The 27,105-nt window shown below is 39.5% G+C and overlaps 1 protein-coding gene across 1 annotated transcript in view; it reads left to right on the top strand.

Annotated features, from left to right (window-relative positions):
* The window catches only part of fndc4a (fibronectin type III domain containing 4a), a 42,460-nt gene extending 18,350 nt beyond the window's left edge, over positions 1-24,110 (top strand). The window contains exons 4-6 of the mRNA XM_050057654.1: positions 15,347-15,436; positions 18,064-18,197; positions 23,085-24,110. Of these exons, the coding sequence (XP_049913611.1) occupies positions 15,347-15,436; positions 18,064-18,197; positions 23,085-23,126 (266 nt within the window). The 3' untranslated portion in view covers positions 23,127-24,110. The remainder of the gene's footprint in view (positions 1-15,346; positions 15,437-18,063; positions 18,198-23,084) is intronic.
* The last annotated feature ends 2,995 nt before the right edge of the window (positions 24,111-27,105 follow it).

Genomic DNA, 27,105 nt, shown 5'->3' with positions numbered 1-27,105 from the left:
TTAGTGAGTATTGTAGCTCTCAAACCAGACAATGTGACTGTAAAACAACATGTAAGCTACATCTTCTGTTAACATAACATCTTAATACATTCAGCACATATTGTATGCATTTAAACAGCGCAAATTCTTATGTCAGTACAGAGCGTTTCTCCATACTGCAATGCCATTAGTGCATTTGATGATGTGTCTGGTGACGTATCAAATTACGTTGAATGTGCGATGACTTCCGATCGGCCAGAGAATGCTAAAAAACACGGGACTTTTGAAAAATGGAAAGTCCCCGCAAATATCACAGACTTTCGTTGAATTTGCGTTAATTATTGCGCTCGCAAGATCACGATTTTCTGGAGGGACTGCTTTTATGCGGTCAGTGCCAAATTTCATGGCAATCCATGCAGTAATTGTTTAGATATTGTGAGATACAGTATGCTGTGGGGGCATGGTGGTGCAGTGGTCAGCATTGTCATCTCACAGCAAGAGGGCTTCTGGTTTGAATCCGGGGTAGGGGGTTCAAGGGTTCGGGGAGCCCGTCTGTGCGGAGTTTGCATGTTCTCCCCGTGTCAGTGTGGGTACTCCAGCTTCCCCACTCAGTCCAAAGACATGCAGGTTAATTGGTGACTCTAAATTGGCCGTAGGTGTGAATGTGAGTGTGAATGGTTGTCTGTCTCTATGTGTCCCTGTGCCCTGTGATAGTCTGGTGACCTGTCCTGTACCCTGCCTCTTGGCCAATGTCATTCGGGATAGACTCCAGCCCCCCCGCAACCCCTAACAGGATAAGCAATTATGGAATTGAATGAACAGTATGCTGCTAGCATGGCTGAGAAATATCAAAAAGTAGAACATGAGGCTGCAGTGAGTGGCATTTGTTATTAGAATTTAAAAATGCACTTGTGGATGTGTTCCTAATAAAATGTTAACTGTAATGAAGAAGCATATATTTGGCCCAGTGCAGTGATGTAGCTCTGTTGTGTGTTTTTAATAGTTTTTGAATGATAATGCAGTTTCAGGGTGCAGAGGTTTAAGCTTTGAATACACAGACAAGATAAATACACAGATAAATTCATTATGCGTTTAGGTGTCTTCATGGGAAGTGTTAATATCAACAAAATGATAATTTAATTGCCAGGCATTTTGTGAAGTCAGAGTCAATAAGATGCTATAAAGTCAGTCAATAAGCAGTATAATTTTTAAGGTCACAGCAGCAATCTTTTCACAGTGTTTCATCTCGCTGTGTTACATAACCTAATGCTTTTAATTTTACAGCACATGGTAGAGCCACAGGCCTTTTTCCCGAGGCGCAGACAGGAGCAACCCATTACAGACACTTTCCCTGCTGTTGCTCTAAAGCCTATTCTGGCTGTTGAATGCTTTTAGGCACACTGACACTGAAAATGAGGTACAGTAAAGGCTAGTGCCGACATAAGTACAAGTAACCTGAAGCCTCCTCTCAGAGCGTCTCTGAGGGGGCTCCATGCAGGTTTATTTTCTCTTACAGACCAATTCATTATTGACAGACTCTTCAAGCATGGCTGCAGGCAGGCTCCTCTGCATTTCTGCAACTCTGTATCACTCCGGGTACCTAATCAGGATTCTGACACACACTCTGAAGCACTTTGGATTCAGTGTCTGGGCTCGTGGGCTGGAGGAAATATGAAGACCATGACCAATAGAGAATAGGTTCAGTAGCTCTCAATTTCTTACGGCACAGATGAGGAAAGAGTGAGAAAAGGCTATTTGCTAAGAAGTTGGTAAGAGTCTAGATTTCGGAGGAAGCTCCTTTGCAAATCCTCTCTGCATTTGTTCAGCTGTGATTATGAGTTGAGCAAAATACATTAACTCTTAGTGCAGGAAAATGGGAACACGCACCAAACGTCACATCCTTTTATGCAGAAGGGAGTAACTGAGGAGTTGCTGTGTGGCTTTCTGCACGTTAGATAAACTTAAAAATTCAGAGTTAAAGGGCATTTTTCAATGTGAACCCTATTTTCTCATTTTATTATGTCTAAGTAACAAATGGGAACAGCAGTTTTTGAAACGGGTCCAGCACTGTGTGAGACTGCTGCAGCTTTCAATCAGCAGTCAACCTATGTCCAATAAAAGTGCTTGTTTTTGCCACTGATGGGCTCAGATTGTTATAATAAGTGTCTGACAACATTACTGAAAAGATCCTTACAAAGATAGACTTTTTTGTTAAGGAGTAAAATCATTTTTGTTTAATCAGAAACAGCCACAAAAACGCTACTGTCAACCCTACCATTTTGTCATCATAAAACACACTCCATTCAAAGTCAAGAGATATAAGAATAAAACTCACAGCAACCATCTTGATTTGTCTTTCCACTGTTCCAACAATCACCAGCTCTGGTTTGACTGAAATAAACTCTTAATTTACCCAGTTAGTTTTGAAAATATGCTGGCTCTGGTGGGTTTGGTGTTGGTGATTTCAGGGCTGTTCCTAGTTTAACAGAAAGGATCTAATGCTTTATCGAAACAGTGTTAAAATGTTTAGCCACTACAGTAACATTCAAGCATATTGTCAAAACACAGGCTGATGGCGTTGAGTAACATTAGCTCTGCCATACTGTCTCAGGGTGCTTTCACACCTGCCCCGTTTGGTTCGGTTCAATCTAACTCAAGTGCGGTTCATTTGGGCAGGTGTGAACACAGCAATCGCACTCAGGTGTGCACCAAAACAACCAGACCGAGACCTTCTTGAAGAGGTGATCCGGATACAACCTCTGGTGCGGTTCGTTTGTGGTGTCGTGTTCTGACCTGGATCCGAACCAACTGCAGTCACATGACACATTGTTTGGGTTAAACATGAGCATGTTACAGTCTTGGAGGATTATTAATGTGCACCTCCTCCTGTACTGCCTTAATATGCACATTCAGCACATCCAATGCATCAAAACATTGTTTTCTAGTTGGAGCCACGCCTCGTTTTCAAACTGTATGGTTTGACTAAAATGAACAATGACAGCAATATAGTCCACGATGAGCAGCGCTAAAATCAACCTGCGTAGTTGTCCCTCCATTGTGACATTAGAAAGTGACACATTTATCTTGCAAGTGTGCTCTTCTTCAACGTTTGGTTTACTTCCTGGATTTTTCCCGCATGGAAATTACGTTTGGTTTACTTCCTGGATTTTTCCCGCATGGAAATTCTGACCAATCAAGAGCAGCTTTCTCGTGCAAGCATTTGATCTGGTCCGCTTGTAAATGCTGCCGTGAGAACACAAACCGACTCTAGGCAATTATGCAACTTTGTAACAAAATGAGTCCCTGATTCAGACCAAAGCAAGACAACTCTAGGTCTGAAAGCTCCCTCAAAATGTGAATGGAATTCACTAAAACATGCTTGTCTATTTACATCATAGCATTAATGGTTATACGATACTGATATTATGGTAATTTTAATAAATCATATCTATAGTGGTGCTTACCAGCGAATGTGAAAGTGAAAGCCAACACCAGATTCACTCTCGCACAAGTTTTGTCGGCACACTTCTACCTGATTGCTACTTTTTTTATAAAGTCCTGACGCTGTTATCGTCTCTGGGCTACACGCCCAGGATTAACCTGACCACAGCAAAATAAGAAGAACATTTTAAAAGGCACAGGCAGTTTCTCCAGATAAATACACCACCATTAGCTTCTAGTAGGTCAAAAGTGATGATTGATGTGACAGTGCGAGTCTATACATTGTTTTTTCAGCAAAATCCTGCATAGTATACCTAAAAAATATGGCAGCATGTATTTGACATTGGTCTAGAAACAGGCCTGATACTTCAACCGTCTTCTTCCCTTGTTATCTTATGGTGTGGTAGAGGTTGCAAATATAAGAAGTGCTGATGCAAGCGGATCATAGACGTCTCTCTTCAGCTGACTCAGGTTTGGTACCATTAGTTAAGCTGGCATGATCGGCGAAAGAGAAAGAAACTAATTCAGGCTCAAGTTCAACACAGTATATTAAGCTAATACAGGCACTGGCATCACACTGCTCTCTTGTTGCTTTAAATTAAATACTCAGGATATTATTTTCTGTGCTTATATTTGATGTTTAAAGCAATGGATTTTAGTAACGAACCATCAATATCTGAATAAAGTGCTGAGCATGAGAAGACTTATGGTCACTACTTTTTCAAGAGTCTTGGAAAAGATTCAGTGTGTACCATTAATCAGGATTTGTGATCCAAGTGGGTCAGAAAAACAGCCCATTCAGTGGATGAGATGATCATTTGTGGGAGTTTGTTTTTTGTAACTGTAAAAGCAATCAGTGTCAGCTTTCCATAAATCTACTGCTGACTTCTCATGCCCCACTTCCAAAGTCCAATCACATCAAGTTTCTTCTTGTAACTCTGGTTAAGTTTATTACTCGGCTCTTTTTTCATGTTTGGCTCTGCGTGGTTGTAATTTTGACTCTGATATTGTCAGCAAATTTATTGTGGGCCAAAGAGACACTCAGTATGCACCCATCACCTGGGAAAACCAGACAAAGCCACTGTGACTCATACTCCTTTAATAGATAATCTATTGCACTTATTTTATTTTTATCCCCAGTGTCAGATAAAGACCCGCTGAATGGCTACAAAGACAAAGTACCCTGATTAATGATGTTAAATTACCAGGGGTGGAAGACGTACTCATATCCTGTACTAACGTAAAAGCAGTAACACCACAGTGTAGAAATACTAAAACTGCAAACATATTAGCATCAAAATATATTTAAAATACCAAAAGTAGAAGTGCTCAATATGCAAGATGTCCCATTTCAGACTAATATATATTGTTTGACTATAATTTTATGAGATGATGAACACGTTAATTAAAAGTGGAGCTCATTTTAAACAACTTAATCCACTGCTGAGTAGTTTAATATATAACAATACATCATAATTTATTAGTTTCTTATATTTTGTATTCATAATTTAAAATAGTAGTAACTAAAGCTGACAGACAAATATAATGGAGAAAAAAAAATACAATATTTCCCACTGAGATGTAGTGGAAAATATAAAGTAGCAGAAAATGGAAATACTCACGTAATGCTCAAGTTCCTGAAAATTGACAGTGGAAATACATACATTTTTACATTAACTTATCATCATGACGTAAATGTTGATTCCACAATGTAATGGTTATAGAATAATGAAACCATCTGCATTGAGATTGGTTTCCTATAAGCCTCGCTTCCACTACACAATTCTGTCTGACACTGGGTGCTATCCACTGGGAAAATGAAGTCTTGATTTACAGCACAAGGAGGTACATCAACCACTGCCCAACCAAAACAGGAAGGGGGCAGCAGTTTTGTTTCTCTGGTACTTATTGATAGTTAACCCCAGTTACCAAATATCAGTGCAAGTACTCTATAACTAGTAGTGAAAATGGCAGATGGTAGTAAAACCAACAATATTGTGGAAAACAAAATGCATTGTTGGAAGTTGCTAAGCTCTGAAGAAAATGGAGAGTAATATGGTAGGGTTGCAAAGGTATCAGATTTCCATGGTACAATAACTGTCTCATAAAATACCGCGGTTTCACGGTATATCACGGTATTACAGACGTTATATTATTATCGGTCAGAATAAGCCTCGAAGGAATCAAAATGGAAGAGTAATTGTTGGTTGGACAAACATTTTATTACTATAATCAAAAATTTAACACATTTTGTTAATGGAAGTGTGTGTAAAAAGTCTCTCCTGAGAGAAAACTGTTACAATAAACATCCAGTTGCATTTTTTTTTCAGTATCGTGGATAAACAAATGTACATGGCATAGTCTGAGTGGGCAGAAGTTCGCTGCGTAGATCAGCCTCTCATTGGGCGGAACGAGCCACCCGCTGAAGTCCCGCCCTACCACCTCCGGTTGCAGTTTTCAACACGTCCTTTACTAACTTTTGCGGTGTTTGATCTTGCGGGGATGTAGCCATTTTTCTGCCATGGTTCGCGTCCTGTAGGCGATATTTTTGTGGGCGTGTTACACCAAAACCTGTTTCCCCCCGGCAATATTTTTGCAAGCGCACCGTTGCTGTGGCACCGCCAAGAACGATTGTGATTGGTTGAAAGAAATAAAAAAAAGCCGGGGCGTTTTTTTTTCTCCAATCTTAAATTGAGAGTTGCCGCAGCCAGACCTTTCTTTTCTTGAAAAAGGTCTGGTGAGCGAGACTAACATGGCATGAAACCCGTCAAATTTTAATTTCAATAAAGTATATCTTATCTTATCTTATCTTTTATATCATGATATACTCTGAATATACTCTATACTATTGCTGCAACCCTACGATACAGTTTTGTTGTTGCGACCAGCGCAAACAATAATACCACTTAGAAAAACTGGAGGGGGGTTTGAGAAGTTGTCTATTTCCACCATAGACCGTATAAACTAATGAATGTAGCTGCAGTACCGTTACCCATTGGTTTGTGGACTGCCATTTTCAAGCATCAAGTTCAGCATTTTGGCCGCCGCCATTTCATGTTTTGGAGCCAGATGTGACCATATTTGGATGGGAGGTTGGAGCTATAAAGGAGTGAGGGGTTGATGTATCTCATATACTGTAGTGCTGCCTCACAGAGAACGTGTCACTCAAACAGTCCCTACCTTAAAAAATATGCGTAACTTAAAGCCTTAATAAAAAGTAATTGGGTGAGATAGGTAAAAATTCACACCTCGTACAGTTGTTATAAATGTTGAAATTAGCTTTGAGACCAAAACCATGTTTTGTTCCAGGCTGTAAACATCTTTATTTCTATTGTAAAGTTGGACATTTTAACATGGGGGTCTATGGGGATTGACTCGCTTTTGGAGCCAGCCTGAAGTGGCTGCAATTTCTGGCACCTCCAAGTTGGCTTCATTTTACAGCCCCAAAGGCTGCTTGGTTTCCACTCACAGTGCAATACTTGAGTAAATGTGTTTAGTTACTTTCCACCACTGAAAATAACACCACTGGTGCAATCAGTAAGAAAGAAAACATAAAAAAGAAACATGCAGCCTCAAAGTAACGGAAATAAACTACAAAAACATTAGCAACGCATAATGAACGGTACCTCAGAGATACTAAGAATATTCTCTGTGTCTACATTAGTTTAACTAATACTTGGATGCACACACATCAGGTGAGTTTATCTATGCAAGGAGTAGAATAAAACCATGTACGAATGCTAAATGTTTGACATTTTATCTGTGTTTTCAATCCTGTATAAACTGTTACAAAGATACCAGCAATGTTACCCCTGGACACTTGAATCCTGTCATCCTGTGGCAAGCTGATGCTGGTTGGAAACTTGTCTCTTATAAGCTTTTGTCATCTCTGAAAGGATGTTTACAGTGTCTCCTAAAAATAGCAACATACTACATCCGCCATAAACCTTAATGCACCCTAATTTAATGTGACGTTTTTTGTTCAGGATCTTGCCACTGACCATTGTTCCTTTAAAAAGCCTTTTTTAATCCACTTGGCTCCAGCATCACAGAGCCATTTCAGAGATCCTTTGTCACAGCCAAGTGCCTCCTATTGAAACTAAATTGATTTGCGGTATATCCCCAGCATTCCCAACAGCCAGAGCTATGATACCCATGAATCAATAATGCTTTCATTCTTTATTTTTTCCGGCAATGCATTTCTCTTTGATAATGTGATTACATATTAGTGCATTGCCGCTGAATGTACACCTGCCCTGAGCCAGATTCAGAATCAATTTATTTCATATAAAGCATTTCCTGGCAGGATACACGTCACATGTTGTTAGAGAATTTGAATTTAGATGTGGATTTTTTTTCCTCCACAGGATCGATACATCGTTCCAAAGTCTATTTCAATTTCATTAGTTCCACAGACAGCTTTTAATCAGATTTTATGTTTGTGTGCTGTGTTGTCTGCCCTTTAAGAGTGAGGTATGTTGTGGTCAGAGGAGCAGGGATTTTTTAAGATCGATTTTTGTTGTATGTCAGCAGTTCAGGTGTATTCCATTAATTTACCCTCTGTGGTACCGTTGTGTTGCCAGGTAACACAGGTCAGGTAACATAACCTTTTTTGGCTGTTTCCACTCACACAGTGCATCCCAATATGATGCAGTGCTTAAAAAAAGAGCCAGGCGTTTTAAGGACACCAGTAGCACTGTTTGTATTGTCACATGACTCTCCAGAGGCCATGCTGTGTCCCATTCAAGGGGCCTTCCTTACATGATTCAGTACTATCATCTCTGCCACAAAAATGGCCTCAAAACATCTTTTTCTGTCATTTATAGGCTGGAAAAAAATCAACTCACAATAATGGATGAGAAAAGTTTATTTTTTAATTGTTAATGTACTTTATTTTCCAGTTAAGTAATGGGAAATTATTAAAATGCAAATGATGCCTCGAGTTATACCATGCATTTATAAATTTCCCACCATGACATTTTTTGGTATTGTTTTTAAGGGTTTATAGGTGTTTGTAGGTCATTATAATGCAGTATAATATAATATGCAGTCCTCTCTGCAGAGTAGACTGTGCTTATATTTTACACACATCTTTCCTCCATTTACAGAATGAATACAATATTATTACATGACTCTCCAAAGACGAGGAGGTTAGAAATAGCAATCAATTAGAACTTAGCTGTGAGGAAGACAACAAGCTGCGAGCAACCCAGCAGCAACCCAGCTAATTGTGTCAACATAGAGTCTGTCAGGAAAGACACACACTAAAAAACTGAGAGCAGGCATTTAAATGTACAGCAAATAATCAAACACTGGAATAAAATCCAATACTTGGTTTTGAAGAGGGTAATGATAGTTTGGTTTGATGAATTGTTTACGTAGAGTTTGCAGAAATATGCTGACACTTAAATGCATTTATTCCAGTGGTTCAATCAGTATTTACGAATATGAGCTGCTCTCACTCAAAGCCAGAAACGAGAGAAGTCTTAAACTTATAATGTCATTGGGTATAAAGTCTGGAGCTGCTCCATAGACAATGAATTGGAGCCTGATTTTGTTTGTTTTCTATTTTTACCCAAATGAGTTGTATTCTGTTGAAGTCTCAGTTGTGAAACAGAAAATCTGAACATTCCCCCAGGTCTACAACATCTTTCACCATTCACTGTCTACGGAGCAGCTCCAGATTTTATACAAATTTGACTTTTAGCACTCTAGCTTTTGGATTTATCAGAGAGTTATTCATGTTAACGAAAGCCCAGTTCAGACCAAAGATTCGTGACGAGACAAAACCATGTTAGAACGTTGCAGAGAAAAGTTGCAGCTGTGTGAACTGGCCGTCTGAGCTCGACTCAAGCCGGCTGATGGTGTCACCTGCAACTCAGCTGGTCAAATCGCCAGCAGCTGCTTTTAATACTTAAAGCATGTGACCTGTTTCAACAGCCAGTCGGCTTGTAGGGAAGTCCACTGGTCAAGTGTAACTGACCACAAAATGCGTGTCGTCCCTGCCGAGCCCTCTGTTTCCATCCTCTTGGTGTGCTGATGTCGCTGCTGCTGCTCGCTGTATGTTGTTATTGTGGTGTATTTATTATGAACACAGTCCATCTGATGCTTTTTTTTATTTCTGTTTCTCGCCGTTTCATCACTACTACAAATGCAGCTGTAGCCAGTATCTCACTATCACTATCCTCATTCATCTATCCTCATTCATATTTTAAGAAGCTACAAATTATATTCAGCCACAAAATAAGCCTGAGAAGCTGGAAATCAGAACACAAATACAGAGAGCTGTTGCATAGTGATGATACACCATCTCATCTAGTTGCATTGGTGTGAACCGGCAGGTTTTTAGAACGTTGCAGAATGGTGCATTACAAGTAGTTACATGTGTCAACTCATCTCGTCACGAATCTTTGATCTGAGCTGTTATAGACCATAGGAATAACATATATGAATTTTGAAAGTGTGTGTAGTTCCCCTTGTGATACCTTACAACTGGCATCATACTGTGTACCGTAGAGGGTTAATTTAAGCAGTGACTATGTATATACATTGGCAAAGTAAACAATTAAAGAATTTCACTGAGATATTATTCCACCATAGTTGAGGCACTTTTTGAAATACAAGGGATTTACCATGTGAGATTCATTGTACTGTAGGTGATCCTTTTTTGCTTACAGACAGAGAGCTGCAATTAAAGTGGGAAAATTAACATGCTGTATTCATTAGCATGAACAGCGATGCTACAGTTAATACAAAAACATCCATATATATAAATCATTCCCGAACAAAGACATGAAGCTGTTTAAAATGTTACCTGCTGCCACTGCACTGTCAAACTGTTTCGCACAGGAGAGAGAGAAAAAAAAGAACAGAATTTTCAAAGCATGGACGCCTTGAGCAGTCAAATCTAACTAGGTAGGTGGTCCCCTTAGACACAATTACTGTGTAATACTTCAAAGAGATGTCAAGCTGTCTTTGCTGAGTAAGAAGCTACACCTAGGCTCGCCTAATAACAGCACTGAGACAACGGTGCGCTACACATTGTGTGCTCCCTGCAAAATATTCTTTTGACCTGAACTGATACTCAGAATATTTCATATGCACGTGCATATAGGTTGATACTGCACTGTATTCAACTTTTGTTTTTCAGTTCATGACACCTAAAAAGCACAATCGCTCAGTCTCCAGGAGACATTATGCAAGAATAAATCACATAACGCATCTTTGTGACAACAGTACAGCCCCCCTGGTGTGTTGTTACACAGTTTGCCGACACAGTTCACAGCCACAAACGACATCCTGGGATTTGGGAAGAGCAGAAGGGAGGTCGACTAATTATCTCAACACTCAACAACTCTTTGGCTGCACCACAATCCACTCATTCTCCGCTGTAGCAGAGAATCACACAGCATATCTGAGTGTGGTGCCACAACATGAAATATGCATGATACAGTAGCAGGACATGTTATTCAGGTCATCTGGAAACTGTTCACTCACTCCGTGGTATGAAACCTATTGCATCAAATATGCACATACTCTATATCAGCACGCTACCGTCTGCACGTACCAAAGCACTTTTTAAAATTAAGTAGAGTCATTAGATCAAAACAACAAACTGGAGCGAGCAGTTCAGTTGGACAGTCGTGCAGAATACAGAAGCCAATTAAATTCATTACTGAAACAGATTTCTACTAGTAGTTTATCAATGCATAAACACAACTCTGTTTTCATGTATACAGAAGAGCTGGTTTATTATTCAGTAGGTTGTCCTCAGACAGATGGAGGAGATGTGGGATTAATAAACTGGAGAGCAACTCACAGGAGCACCAGCCGCACTTAGCGCTGACCTGAGTCCTGACCTGACATTTAGGTGTAATATGCAGCCTGACATCAACTCCAGAGCTCAGTGTGAGAAGCTATAACAAAGGACTGGATGGGATTTTTAAGCCTTTCTTAAACCTACATGAGTGTTGTATTTAAGAGCTGGTCGCTGTAATCGTTTCTCCTCTTTGTATTGGCTGAGAAGTGGTAGAATATCTTTATTGTTATTGTACAAATACAAGGAGATACAGAGTTTGCAACTTCTGTATCAAAGCTATAATAAATACAATAAAAAGAAAAGTTAAATAGCAATAAAGTGGCGTTATTAAATATTAAAGGGGTACTTATCCATAGTTGACATATTGCATACAGTAGATGTCAGTTGGCAACACATTCTCACTCCGACCTCGTCACATATCGATGTTCAGTCGTGGACTTTCCACATCCAGATACGACGTGCACCCTGGGTGTGTTGGTTGTTGATGTTCTGGGACGCCATGTTAAGTTCTGCCGGTTACATGCATTGTCTTCTTTCAAAATACACTTCTGTTTAAACAGGAAATTTACCGTTTACATACAGTCTCTTTCAAAATAATAGCACTACATTGGTACAATAACGTGAATTGACGTTTTTTTCCTTCAACAACAAATACACAGTTCAGTTTAGGGTTTGGCTGTCTAATCTGATGGGATGCAAACAACGCTTACTTGGGGAAAAATGTCTGTTGGACCCATCCACCATAAACTTGGACTTTCAGCAGCTCCACTCCGAGCTCCCTCCAAATGTCTGAGCTCCTCACCCTATCTCTAAGGCTGAGACCAGCCGCCCTATGGAGGAAACTCATTTCAGCTCCTTGTATCTGTAATCTCATTCTTTCGGTCACTACTCAAAGCTCATGACCATGGGTCATAGGGTTGGAGGGTAGATGGACTGGGAAAATCAATCTTCTCTGCCCTTTGGCTCAGCTCCCTCAATGCCTACATCACTGCTGACACCGAACCGAGACACCTGAAATCAAAGACGAACCTTTGACAAGCAAAATGATTCATGTAAATTAAATCTGTCCGTCTGTCTGTTCCTCGATTTTCTCAACACTTGTTCATCTGATCACCTTCACACTTGGTGGGTGTGTTGCTGAGGAACAAAGGAAGTGCAGCGTTGAGTGTGAGTTCTTAAAATCTACAGGACATACCTCAAGGCAATTGAATCGAACGCAACTGGACTTGGTTTTGTCTTAGAAGACGTTTCACCTCTTATCCAAGAGGCTTCATCAGTTCATGCTTGTCTGACTAGGCTGGAACTAGTCTGACAAACTGGTGTGAAAGCACCCAGGTATTTAACCTCTGGGGAGGTCTTCACAAGGCCAATGATGTCACTGGTTCGTTAGTGCTCAAATGGGGTGTCAACGACAGTCGTTGAAACTCCTGCTGCAATGCTGCAATTGGAGTCGTTAGAGTCACATGAGGCCATTTGTGAACGACCATTGTTTTTAGAGGTTAAGTTGTTAAGCCTCCTGGGCAAGGATGAAAGGACAGCATTATAGGTGGGGCATAGGTGGTGTCGCAGACCTCCTCCTCTATTGAGAGATGGCTTTTCCAATTTCACATAGATGGCTTCTTTTACACCTCTTTCAAACCATCTGTCTTCCCTGTCCAAAATGTGCACATTGCTGTCTTCGAAGGAGTGTACTTTCTCCTTGAGGTGTAGATAGACAGGACATACCTTTTAGGAGTGCGTTACTACCGCCAAAAGTACACATTATGTAGTGTATTGAGAGGGGACCCCTATTGGCAATCTTCCATCACTCACTACAGAACATTCAAGAACAGATGAAAAAGAGACCAGAGATGTTACACTGTACAAAATTTTGGAATGAAAACGTTTGTTCTTAGAAATAGCAGCCTGGCTTCTCTTCCAGGGCGGAAAAATAAGCTGCTTGGGCAGTTTCACCTGGATCACTATAATGACGTCAGGGGTGCCCTTTAGCGTCTCTAAAAGATGCACTGGGTTTTTGTTTTGTTTTTTCATTAAGATTTTATTGAACTTTTTCCGTTTTTTCTAACATAAAGAATGAGAGAGGCATAAAGAAGTGTCAGAAAAACACAATAACTAAATAAAATAATAAAATAAAAATGTAAAATAAACGAGTGATTCTTTAAAAAAAAGTTCTTTATGCCGCAAATACATATGCACCACTATCCACTCTGATCTTTGAGCAGCTGATTAGCTCTCAGACACTCAAAAAGCGTGCAACAGAGCACCATGCACATTGCGTACGATTCACTTCAAGATACGTCCATACCAACCATGTGCTCCAGGTAGCCTCCCCACTTCACCACATATTTCTCCACCCTGTCCTCAGAACTGAAAGAGATTTGTTCATATGATGCAACTTTTGCCAACTCTGTGAACCATTCCTTAAGAGAGGACTCCCCTGGTTTCCTCCAGTGTCTTATTATAATTTGCTTACCCATCATTATACTGGTCTGAATAAAGTCCCTGGCTCCACAGTGAGATGTGAGATTTGTGGGTCACTGAGAACATACAGCCTCGGGCAGAACTCCAAGTTAGTCTGGGTAATGGTTTTATTCGTCCGTGAAACATTATCCAATAGTTCTGAATCATGGGACGTTCCCAGAGTAGTTGAAGAAGCGCCCCTTCAGAACTGCAGCGCTTCAAACAGTCAGCGTTGTTCCTGATCTTAAGCAAAAACAGTCTGCAGGGGGTCCAATAAAAACGATGGTGCATTGGGTTTTTAAGCAACTCAAATGTAAACCCATCCATGTCATTATTAGACGGTCAAGTGTAGTATATAAAGAGCACAAAGGTCTGCTTGGACGGGTGGGAGGGGAAGTGTATGGGTCCAACAAGCACAGGACTTGATCCCACTAGACCGGTGTTTGTGTCCCATGTGAAACTGGAAGTCAGCATCAAGTTATGAGTGGTTAGTCCCCTGAATCAACTGCCATGACTAACATTAATCACAATCTTTACCTAACCCTAACCAAGTCGTATTGTTGCCTAAACTTACCGCCTACCCTTCTGCGTCAAGAAACAACGCAAAAGGCTGCTTCCAGCTTCCAAATATGACGAGTAGAGATGAAAACACATTGGAAAAAGCCTGGCTTTGACTTCATTGAGGCCATAAAATGTTTGTATGAGCTTTTGCACCCAAATGACGCACATACTCTAACCAGAGACTGCCTCTGTCCTGGCAGATGTATAGCTCAGATCCCCAGGAAACACAGTGTCTAGTGTAAAGTTATTTGGAAGACCAGTTGTCGAGAGAGCTGCAAGCAACAATACCAGAGGCAATTGTCTGTTGCAAACAGGCATGTTTTGAACACGCACTGCACCAGTACATATAAATATCAGCCACTTTTCTGTGATTTGAGGTTGTTTTTCACTTTCCACTGTGACATGCTCCTACCCTCTCTCCAGTCACATTCTCATGCACACTAGTACCAAGACTTAAATGAGCATGGCACTATAATTGACCCCCCTCCATAATAGCCATCATGCGAGGAGAGCTGACAATCTGGCATTCTGGGCCAGTTTCTTGACAATTTGATTCACTAAAAGAGGCAATTGGGAAGAGTGGTGCTCTGGAAGAGTTCCATCCATGCGGGTTTAAGAGATAGTTTGGAGAGTGGAAATAGGCCCATAGTCAATCCACTTAAAGGAGGATTAATGCTATGGGATTGATTCGTGGTAATGCCCACCACATTTTCTGACTACTACGGTTTTTGTTAAATGGCGTAACAGTCATGAGAGATGAAGGGAGTGTCCTTATTGTCCAGTCCTTATTGGCAGAATGTGATTTTAAGGTCTTACATTATCAGGAAAATCAGTTAAGTGGCTCTGCAACTAATGCTACCTTTGTGAAGGTTAATGTTCAGTTTTTACTTACACTGAGTGAAGCTGATATCTGAATTCTAAAGAAGTGTTTGAAGCCATTGTTTGTGATTTTATCCTACTGCATTTTAATGCCTGATGTGTTTCTGTTGTCCCTTCTATATAAATAAAAGGAAGGACTGAATAATGAGTACTCAATGTTATGGAGTGTGTATTGACTGTATCTGTCCTGTCTGTGCCCTCTCCCAGATGACCCCACTGTGCAGGGCCTGGACAAGTCCCGGCATTTACAAACAGGAGAGATGATCATAATTGTGGTGGTCTTGGTCATGTGGGCAGGTAGGTTTGTAGACTTCATGTGATTAGTAATGATTCAGTTTTAATAGAAATTCAATTCAATTCAATGGAATTTTGTTGTAACAACCAGAACAACCAGAGGGTTCCTCGGTTCAGGGTCACACACTGGGCCCAATTTTTTAAAACAATAGAGTACTGAATATCAGTCAAAAATATTAAAAATACACAAGATATAAAGTGTTTAAGGAGCAAAAGCAAAAACCAGTTCCTAATAGAGTAACAATAGGAGTAAGATATATACAAGAGTTTCTAAAAATGAACTAAAATGGTGGATATATGCAGAGTGCCCCTTTTAATCAACATTATATTGTATGTAATATAACAATGAGACAAGTGAATCACAGTGAATGAAGAGGAAAAACACTTTAAGTATGATAAAGAACATTAAATGTATGTTTTGGGCCTTTATCTATATGAATACGTTTCCCAAACAAACTGACTGGACTTACGTTACCTTGCTAACATTTATGATGTGTTAAGATTGAATAGTATTTAAGGCAACGTGGGATGTGGTATTTCTTATGGATGTATACACAATTGAAACAAAGTCATACCGACATCTACAAATGTTCAGTGGATAAGTTAAATATATAATTTGCCCCCTAAAATGTAAATTTAGGAAGTAACAGCTTATTAGCGTTTGACTGGGCGGCGCTACTAGATGTTTCCTTGCTACCGTTTTACACATTGCTAAGGTTTTTCCTGTAGTCGCCGTCGTTGTCGTTGCTTTACTTTCATTCATGAATTTTCTTAGTTTTTGGATTCTTTGTTCAACATGGAGGCATGCAAGAAAAACAAAGGTTTATTCACAAATTTAATGTAACACAGAATGAATAACTGATATGTAAATGATCATTTGGATAGTGAAGTATCCCTTTAAGTATTAATGGCACCACTTGATTTAATAAATCACTACTTTCATTTATTACAAGTGATATAATATACTGTCTCTATAATAAGCTTTTAGTTGTTTGTGCTGTCACAGTAACACATATCTCAGTGTGTCTCCTATCGTTGAGAGTAATTACTGTAAAAGCCTGAATGAAGATTCAATATTGTCTAATAACTATAAATCCAATGCAAAGCACAAGATATTATTGATCAGCTGTTGTCAGTGGTGAAATGACATTAAAATATTGCCAAACAAGCTAAAAGATAATTTGATTTTTCCAGTGGAATTGAAACTTGTTATTTATTGTCAGCCTCAGTGATATAGACTAATGACACATAGCTGACAGAGGATTCACACTGTAGAATACATCAATACACTGATACACTAATCAATAAGCTTCACGTTAAAGTCCAAAAACCTGATTGAAAAAATTAATCTGCAACGTCTGAATGCCCCGTCTCTTTTTAGGCTTTTTTGGCTTCAACAATGTCAAACCAACATCAGGCGTCTCTGAGCACTCTCTGTATCTAAGCCTCTCCATCCATGTATGAGTTTCTACTCCTTTGAGGAAGTGTGCTGATTAATGAAGTGTTGAGGCACAATGAGAAGTGGCATATCTGACAGGCTGCCAGGAGCGGGGTTTTCCCACCCCCGAGCACCAGAGTGAGATGTTAAATAATACTAATGAGAGAAACCAAAGTAACACGGAGGCTGTGACGAGTGGGAGTGAAAGAATAAAAACACCACATGTGGCGCATTCGTAATTGGCTGCTCATTTGCATCCAGTCCCTGTTTAAAGTCACATTATTCTCTGAATTTTATGAGGCATATAACACCTTCAAACATTCAGTCTGCAAAAGATAGTTGTGTACTTCTGTATTTATTTATTTGATTTTCTTTTATCTTTTATCTTTATAGCTTCTGCTGCTTATTATAAGTCTGAAAAGTTGCAATCTCATCTGCTATATTGAATAATGTTGCTGCTTAACGAGGGCCTGTTAGTTGAAAAAGCGCATAAGATGAGTGAAGGCTTTAAAGATTTTTGCTGTGGAAAATGTCCCATTAAAACAACATTATAATAAATTGTAATGTAAACCATTTAAATGCAGACAAATCACTTCTCAAACACATAAACGTTGCTGTAATTCAACTACGAAGCAAACCAGTGTAAATGTAGAAATGCCGACCATGAATGTCTCTCGGCTACAAACAGACAGTGATATGTAGCTGCAATATTACAGAGCGCTTACGTGATGCATGAATAATAATAATTTCTTAATTAAATGAATCACGCTTCTATTTCTCAGCTGTCATTACCAGCACTCCATATCAGTTTCTGAATTTTTAATGATAGCATTCTCATAGAAATTCATAACCTCAGTGAAGCAAGGAAGTTAATTGTGAGCATTCAGTACTTATCCAAACTGGAGGCAGAACTGCATCTGGCAGACTGCATATTGTAGCAAAGCCAACTCCATGGAGAATTACTGTCTTCCAAGCCTTCAGATAAAGGCACAGCCATCACCCTCCCATGGGAGCAGAATTCCATTATCCACATGGCCTTTCAACGTGCTCGGCTAGAGGAAGTGGTGACATGTCTGTGAGTGACAGTTGCCGCCTCGCAACTAAATTCCTGTCCTCATTTGTGTGTGTGTGTGTGTGTGTGTGTGTGTGTGTGTGTGTGTTGCACATGTGCCCATCTCTCACCTCCCGGCAGCTGTTATTGCCCTGTTCTGCCGGCAGTATGACATCATCAAGGACAACGACTCCAGCAACAATAAGGAGAAGGCCAAGCCGTCGTCGGAGAGGAGCACACCGGAGCACCACAGTGGAGGGCTGCTGAGGAGCAAGGTGAGCATGACACCTCTGAACACAAGTGCACATGAAGGCTTTTTCAAGCAGCTGTGTGTGCACACTAACAGCGTCTCTCCCCACGACCCTGAATCTGAAGCAGCTAAATGGAATTCAGCCAACATTAATCTCATTATTCAAACCTGTGCTTCTCCTGCTGAGACATGTCAAAATGACTTCTTTTTGTTCTGTGTTTTGCTGTTTGTGAAGAAGCATCCTGCAGAAACGATTTCCTCCAGTGAATAATAACATTAATGTAATCTAATCTGCCGTGTGCTCAGCCAGCTCACACTGCCATGAAGTGCACACCTCTTTGGCACTTGGCACTTTGGCAGACATGGTTATGGTGGATATTAACATGATTACTGTAGTTTTGTAGGATACAGGTGCATCTGGCTCTGCTGCACAGGCTAGAAACCAAAAAGCCCCAAAATGACAATGATTATGATGGATTTATTGGGAGATGATGCTTAATCAGTAAATTAAAAATACTGCCTGGTGATGGTGTGGGTAGCAGGTCCACATATACTGCTGGCCAACTAAAACTGTCTCTCCTGTGCTTCACTCTCCCACACATTCTCATATAACAGCAGGCAGCTGTTCCCATGATTAAAATGCGAGGCACAGACTGACATTTATTTGATTAGTGAATGCAATTTGCATGTGGGGACATGTGGAGAATGCTTATGTATGTTCCATTAGAAAAAAAGTTTAGTGTGAAGTTATAAAAATCTTAATTCAAACCAAGGACAATAAATGGTCCAGGCTATTCTCATGCACTGTTCGTATACCTACAAAAAGTATTGCACCTGAATTCACAAGACAAATGCGCTGACAGGAGTAAAAACAGAAGTAGCAGAATGAGCAAACATCAGTTGGGGACAGGGTGTTGAATGGTAAAACAAACAGGACTTTCCCCCAGGAGACAGGTGTATGTGTCCTGTATGAAACCACGTGGGCTTTGAGTTATTTTAAAGTACATCATCACCACGTTTTTTATTCTAAACAGAACCTATGTAATTTTACGTTAATTATGTAATGTGATGATGTCTAACTATCATTCTTTTCCTAAACCTTACCTCCATAACTTAAACTCCTAAACTTAATGTAAGTTTACCTTCCTAAACCTACCCTGCATAACTTTACCTTAAGTATGTAACATGATAACGCCCAACCATGATTGTTTTGCTAAACCTAACCTACATGTATGTAACTTAACATTTTCAAACCTAAGTAACTTTACTTTTCAGAACTTAAACGACATAACTTGACGTTAAGCAGTAACGTGACAACACCCAACCATGGTTCTTTTTCTAAACATAATCTACATAACTTTACTTTCCTAAACCTAGCCTATGTAACTTTACGTTAAGTACGTAACATGGCAATGTCCAACTATAATTCTTTTCATAAACCAATCCTACGTAACTTAGCATTTCTGAATCAAACCTACATAACTTTACTTTCCTAAACCTAGCCTATGTAACTTTACGTTCAGTACATAACATAGCAGTGTCCAACTATGATTCTTTTCCTAAACCAATCCTTCGTAACTTAGCATTTCTGAATCAAACCTACGTAACTTCACTTTCCTTAACTTAACCTACGTAACTTTAATTAAGCAGTAACATGACAACAACTAACCATGATTCTTTTCCTAAACCTTACCTACGTAACTTAAAATCCTAAACCTAACCTTAGTAACTTTACTTTTCTAAACCTATGCTGTGCAGCTTTTAATTAAGTGATGTGACAAAAGAAAACCGTGATTGTTTTCCTAAACCAAACGCACATAACTTTATTTTCCTAAACCTAACCTACATATCTTTACGTTAAATACATAAAATGGCAGTGCCCAAACCTAACCTACGTTATTTAACATTTCTGAATGAAACCTACGTAACTTTACTTTCCTAAACCTAACCTACATAACTTTACGTTAAGTATTAACATGAGGACACTCAACCATAATTCTTTCCTAAATCTTACCTACGTAACTTAAAATCCTACGCCTAACCTTAGTAACTTTACTTCATTGGTGTAACTTTACCTTTTTAACTTAACTTACATAACTTTACGTGAAGCAGTAACATGACAACACCCAACCATGATTCTTTTTATAAACCTTACCTGCGTAACTTAAAAATCCTAAACCTAACCCAAGTAACTTTACATTAAGTACATTACAATGCCCAACCATGATTGTTTTTCTTAACCTAACCTACATAAATTAACATTTTTAAAGCTAACCTAAGTAACTAAATATTCCTAAACCTAACCTACGTAACTTTAAGATAAGAGCATAATGTGATGAAACCCAGCCATGATTCTTTTCCAAAACCTAACCTCTGCAACTATACTTCATTCATATAAATCTGTTGTAGATCATGCTATATATAAAAGCTTACTCATTTTTTGGCACATACCAAGTACAGTAAACATTACCTCACCTTACCTTGGTTAAATGCTTGAATTTACCTTTACTGTGCATAGACTGCAGTAATAATGTATGCCAATTCATTTCTTCTTTTTCATAGAGGAATTCTTGAAAATACTGTGGCAAATCTGATGTCTAAAATGTAACCTTGACCACCAAATAATATTCCTCTGGGAAAAAATAAATCTTTCATTCAAAGAAGCACCTGATAGAAATTAGATCTTTGCTACAGATATAATGACAGGAATCTCCAAGGACCCATTCCTCCTCCGCAGTCTCTACATCCAAATAATATACAAGCAGCACGACTGTTAGGTAAAACATATGTTGAATGTGTTGTAATAAAACACAGTAAGTTTAGGGTTGAAACCCTGGGATGGTCAAACGTAAATTAAAGTCCATATCTTAAAAAATATAAAGTCAAGTCACAGGTGAAGCTTTGGGTGTGTGAACAGATAAATTCAGTCACAGCTCAGTAATGAGGCCATGACCAATCGATAATTGAGGTAATCTGCATTGTGAGTGTCGACCTCTGGCTGGGATTTAACGTAGAAACATATTGAGTTCTCTTGTTTAAATTAGCCGAGGGGCAATCGTTGTAGGATTCCTCATTGTGTTGGCTTATCTCTCCTTCCAGTCCTCATTAGGTGGTCAGATGTTGATGTAAGGTTTCTGTCAGAGAAGTTTGTATGAGGACTTCAAAAACTTTCTCTAGTGTCAGTAAATAGTGTAAATGTTTTTAGCAAAAGTCCTGAAGGTGTTTTGTCTCACCGATGGCTTACGCAAGAGAGTGGATGTGTTGAGACTGATCAGGGCCAATTTCTGAATAAAAACATCTTCATGAAAACATAGAATTAAAGGTTGAACTATTGATCTTGAACGCCTGAAAAACTGATGTTGTTAAGAAATACATATATATATATTTAAATTAAGGTATTTCTGGCATTTCTCTAAATAAAGTTTTTATTTTAAATGTTGCTCACTTGGAACCCATCGGCCGTCATCTGACAACAGTAAAGCCTGTGGGGGCGAGGGCCAATATTTCTGGATATCTGGCTAGCCAGTGGATATCCAGGCCAAGACTTTCTCATCCGTACCGTGGTCATTGTTTACAAGTCGAGTAGCAACTTCAGACAGATCCAGACAACATATCAGCTATCTGCATATGAATACAGATAAAGTAGGAAAAACTTCTAAAAAGCTAAATCACTGTCAGAAGACAACCGACGCGTTCCCCAATTGTATTTCGGCCAATGCGTTCCACCTCTTTTGCTCTTAATATGAACTGTTTACCTGCAGGCAACCAACACCCATTGAAACATGACTGATCATTACTGCTCAGACTACAAACAAAAACAATATTGCTTACGATACCAAAATCTTGTAGCACTGCCTACAGATTTCACATTAGTATTCAGATATTTTATGATAGAGATTATACAAAACCCAGTTGTAAAAAAGAGATTTAAAACTAAAATTCCCACCTTGTGAATGTATGCCTCACGTCTGTGAAAACATGGATGCTTCACACACATCTTTCCTTCGGCAGCACAAAAGATCTATACAATCAGCACAGTTTCAAGGTGGGCACCCAAGATTGGTGTCACCTATTCAGTATCTGACCAAGTGTCTCCCCTTCTGTTCCCAAGATATGACACTGAATAATGGCCACAAAAGTGTTTTTGCAGAACATTATGATGTCTTAGTGAAGTTGACCTTTGACCTTTTGGATATAAAATGTCATCACTTCATCATGATATCCTATGAGACATTTGCGTGAAATTTTGTCATAATTAGTGTGAGAATTGTTGAGTTACGGCCAAAAACATGTTTTTTGAGGTCACAGTGACCTTGACCTCTGACCTTCGACTACCGAAGTCTAATTAGTTCATCATTGAGTCCAATGTTTGTGCCAAATTTGAAGAAATTCCCCCAACGTGTTACATACACGAGAATGAGATGGATGCAAGGACACATTGATCATGACCTTTGACCACTTAAATCTAATTAGTTCATTGTTGTGTCCCAGTGAACATTTGTGCCAAATTTAAGAAAAAAATCCCCTAAAGATGTTCTTGAGATATAGCCCTCACAAGAATGAGACAGATGAGGTCACGGTGGCCTTGACCTTTGACCACCAAAATCTTATCAGTTTATTGTTGAGTCCAGGTGGACATTTGTGCCAAATTTAAAGAAATTCTCTCAAGGCATTCTTGGGGTTTTGCGTACAAGAGAATGGAACGGATGTACGGATAGACGGACAGATGGATTTACGAACAACTTAAAAACATAATATCTCCCGCCACAGCTGTCACTGGTGCTACCTGTGTTCATGGCAGTACTGGTTACTGTAATACTGACAATGTATTTGTCTTCTGTGATCAAAGTATGTCTTCAGAGGAGAAAGTAAAATAGAGTAATCATGATTTTATTTATCTTTTCTGTTGCAGTTTCATCCTTCTGTGCCGTCCATCAACATCATAGAAGTCTGAGAAGAAGCAAGCCGAAGTTAAACTCCTCTGGCTCTTCTACCATCAATGCATTTTCCACCTTTCTCACTGATGAGGAAAAAAGCTGATAAAATGTATAGTTTCTGTGGGTCGTCATCAGTGAATAAGGTCGGCTGAGGCTGTCTTTGCAAAGGACACATGCATGCACACGGTATTTGTAGGAAAACACAAAACTACAGATACACACCCATTCACACAACCCTACACACACCTACACACACACACACCACACAGTACAGTAGCTAAACCTACTCCTGCAGGTTGATAGTACATAAACTATAATGTTAACCCATGGTGCAGTTAACATTGATGTCTTTGCCAGGTGCTTGGTATGTTATTGCAATACAAAACACACAACCATCTCTGGGAGGCTGGTCTTCATGACTTTAAATACGCAGTGTATTTTTGATATTGGCATGTGCAATTAGACACCACCTTCACCTGTTCACCTGTTATAGGAAACTCCGCTTTACATAAATCAACATTTTTCCATTGCAAACAGTGTTAATATATTATCTCATCACAAATGTATATTATCTGACTGCTGTGGGCAGAGTGTTAATAAGAAGGGAAACACATGTATTCATTTGTAAGAACAGCCACAATGACATGTCTTAATTTTTTCTAATAATATTTAAATACCATTTTCTGGATAACATTGTATTTTTTCATACTTCATAAATAACAAGCATTATATCTGTACATATTTCATTCATTTACTACAGTTGCATGCAGGTCATTTGCCTGTAGAATAGCATTTGATGTGCATTCTAACCTAGATGCCAATAATGGAGAAATAAACATGATTGCAGTCCCGAGAAGCTGTTCATGTTTTCTTCTATTCCTCCTGCTTTCAGACCAGGACATTATCTTTTATCATCCGGCGTTTCATTTCAGATCTTGTACATTTCTTGACAATTGTATTTCCTGAAGTGTAAAATAAACCTTCTTTTGAATGTCCCATCACGAAGTTGCAGCTAATGTAATGAAGTTTCTCTCACCGCAGTGCATAAATCACTTCCCACTGCGCACAAAATGCACTTTCACACAGAAACCGCTCACCAGCTGTCACAAAGGTGCATTTCGTGCATTAAATGCTGGCGGAGACTTACAGTACATTAAAAAAATGCACCTCATGCACAAAATGCTTGCCAGGTTGTGTCACAAAAAGTGTTTTAACGCAGGTAATACCTTCAAAGTGCTCCAAATTAATTAGGTAAGGATATGGTAGTTAAAATTATTGTCACTCCTTTTATTTTGAAAGTAAAAAATGCATATAGTGCATGAACACGTAAAATGCTGATGTGTACAATATTTTATGCGCAACACCAGCATTTTGTAGTTAAAACTGTATTTTGTGTATGCGACACCTGGAGCGTCATACACAAAAATGGTTGGTTGAATTGATGTTACCTAAAGCAGAGGTAGGCAGCTTTCAGAAAACGCTCTCTCCTCTCTGTCCTTAGCCCCTCCCACCAGACGACCACGGCCATATGCACATGCTTTATACAGTAACCCAGTGTTATCTTATTTCAATGTAGAGCATGCTCTCTGTTTATCAGACCACAAATGAGACAAGAATTGGCTAGCCACACACATTACAGTCCCTCTGCCTCACTCACCGCCACTATAGACTATTTTGCTGGTTGGAGAGCGGGCAGCAGCTATAAATACAAAACCTTGTAGTGGCTCAAATTCCGCCAGTGCAAGTGGGTGTAACTTGTGTAACAGCAGCAACAGAAAGTTTGCTGATTCAATGAGAAGTCTGGGACATCCAGGATGAGATCTCTGGCACTGGTTTACACTGGTTGAATTCAAGTTGCTACAGCTGCTGACTGAAGGTCTGTACCTGTAAAGCCCTTAGAGATGACATGCTGTGATTCAAGGCTCTAGCTAACATTAGCTACATAAACGTAACCTTGAAGCTGCAGCTGTGAGCCTTTGGCTCTGGTTAACAGAAGGCTAAACTATTAGCAACATTTTTTGTTTCCATCTCTGAAATGCGTCACCGACATTGATACACATTTTAATTTGGTTATTTTCAGACTCTCTTGTAGGGTGCTTTCAGACCTAGAGTTGTCTCGCTTTGGTCTGAATCAGGGACTAATTTTGTCACAAAGTTGCATAATTGCCTAGAGCTGGTTCGAGTTCTCATGGCAGCATTTACAAGCGGACCAACTACGCAGGCTGATTTTAGCGCTGCTCATTGTGGACTATATTGCTGTCATTGTTCATTTTAGTCAAACCATACAGTTTGAAAACGAGGCACGGCTCCAACTAGAAAACAATGTTTTGATGCATTGGATGTGCTGAATGTGCATATTAAGGCAGTACAGGAGGAGGTGCACATTAATAATCCTCCAGGACTGTAACATGCTCATGTTTAACCCAAACAATGTGTCATGTGACTGCAGTTGGTTCAGATCCAGGTCGGAACACCTTCTCACCACAAACGAACCGCACCAGAGTTTGTTTGTAACCAGACCGAGACCACTTTTTCAAGAAGGTCAGACTTGGGGGGCAAAAAAACCTGAGTTTGATTGAACCGAACCAAACAGGGCAGGTGTGAAAGCACCTGAGACTCTCTTTTTCCATCTTCCTGTTTTGGGTTGCTTTGCAGTGTCGGCAGCTGTTGCCAATGCTGGAATAGCAACATTCTCTGCAGGATTCTCTGCCATTAAATCAAGTTTTCACCATCTGAAGGGACACATCTGCGTTTATAGAATAGCCAATAGGAATGGTCTCTCTCTGAAATTATGTGCGATTGGCCAAAGTGTCTCGTCACGGATTAGATTTTCTAAATCCTGAAAACAGAGCCAAGAGGAGGTGCAGAAGTCTGGTTGTCTCTCAGATAACATGAATTACAATATGCTCAAAGTCTTTTGTGGGATTTATGCCCAATGATGCCAAAATAAACCCTGCCTCCCCCAGCTTTAAAGACCTTGAAGAGAAAACAATTGTGAATTTGGTGCACAGATAAGCATAAATAAACCCCCCAAACAATAAAACCACAACATATTCTTAAGAAATCTCCCTATCTCTTTGATATGTCTGCCCCTTCTATCCGTGGATCTTTTTCAGTGTAGCAACAACTAGGCTTTTAATATTTGATCATTTTAAAACTGCTTAAAGCTGACTTCAAAATCAGCTTTATTTTTTCTGTACTTCTTTTTGAAACTAAAGCATTAACCTGCTCTTGTCATACCTTATGTGCTGTTTTCTAACTCATACTGTAGGTCTGACACAGGAGAGACAGCTACATAATACAGCTGGGATCGTGATGTGATGTAAAGGATAACAGGCAGGGATTTTAAAGAGATCAACTCATGCCTTGTTAAAGCTCCACAATTCAAGAGACGGCTCTCGAGTCGAACTGAAAGGCTGCTTTGATGCTCTCAGTGATGCTGCTCTGTGACCTGGAGACAGCTTAGAGGAAATCCACGAGAGCCAGACTGACACCAGTCGAAAAATTACAATATGAATCGTTGATTACAAACAAATATGAAGCTGTTGTGTCTATTTGCTCACCTTACTCAATATTAAAACCTCTATTAATAAGTAAAAAGGTAGACATCAAGCAATTATCTCACCAACAAGTGCTGCATTTATCCACAAAGAAGCAGAGGTTACGACACGAGACTGTCGGCTGCGGCACAAATTCAATAAGCCATTTCACCTGGCCTTTAAACTGGAATGTTCCTCATCAAAAATGTAATTACACAGAAGTATCTAAGAATACAGCTCATCCTAAAATAGAAAGTGATTACAGCCTCCCAGGGATTAATAGGTAATATTGTACACCCTTTTTTATCCTTAAGTCTGTCTCAGTGCAGCGCTGCAGACTTCCTCCATTAGTTGTTGAGGTGATTTATGGGCTGTTGCTACGGCTGAGATAAGCTTTGGTTGGATGTGATTCAGAGATCCAAGTGTATACTGCACCTATAAATACATAGATTTATAT

This window comes from Epinephelus moara, chromosome 12 (genome assembly GCF_006386435.1).
Source record: "Epinephelus moara isolate mb chromosome 12, YSFRI_EMoa_1.0, whole genome shotgun sequence".
Lineage (NCBI taxonomy): Eukaryota > Metazoa > Chordata > Actinopteri > Perciformes > Serranidae > Epinephelus > Epinephelus moara.
This window is presented reverse-complemented; position numbering and strand designations above follow the sequence as displayed.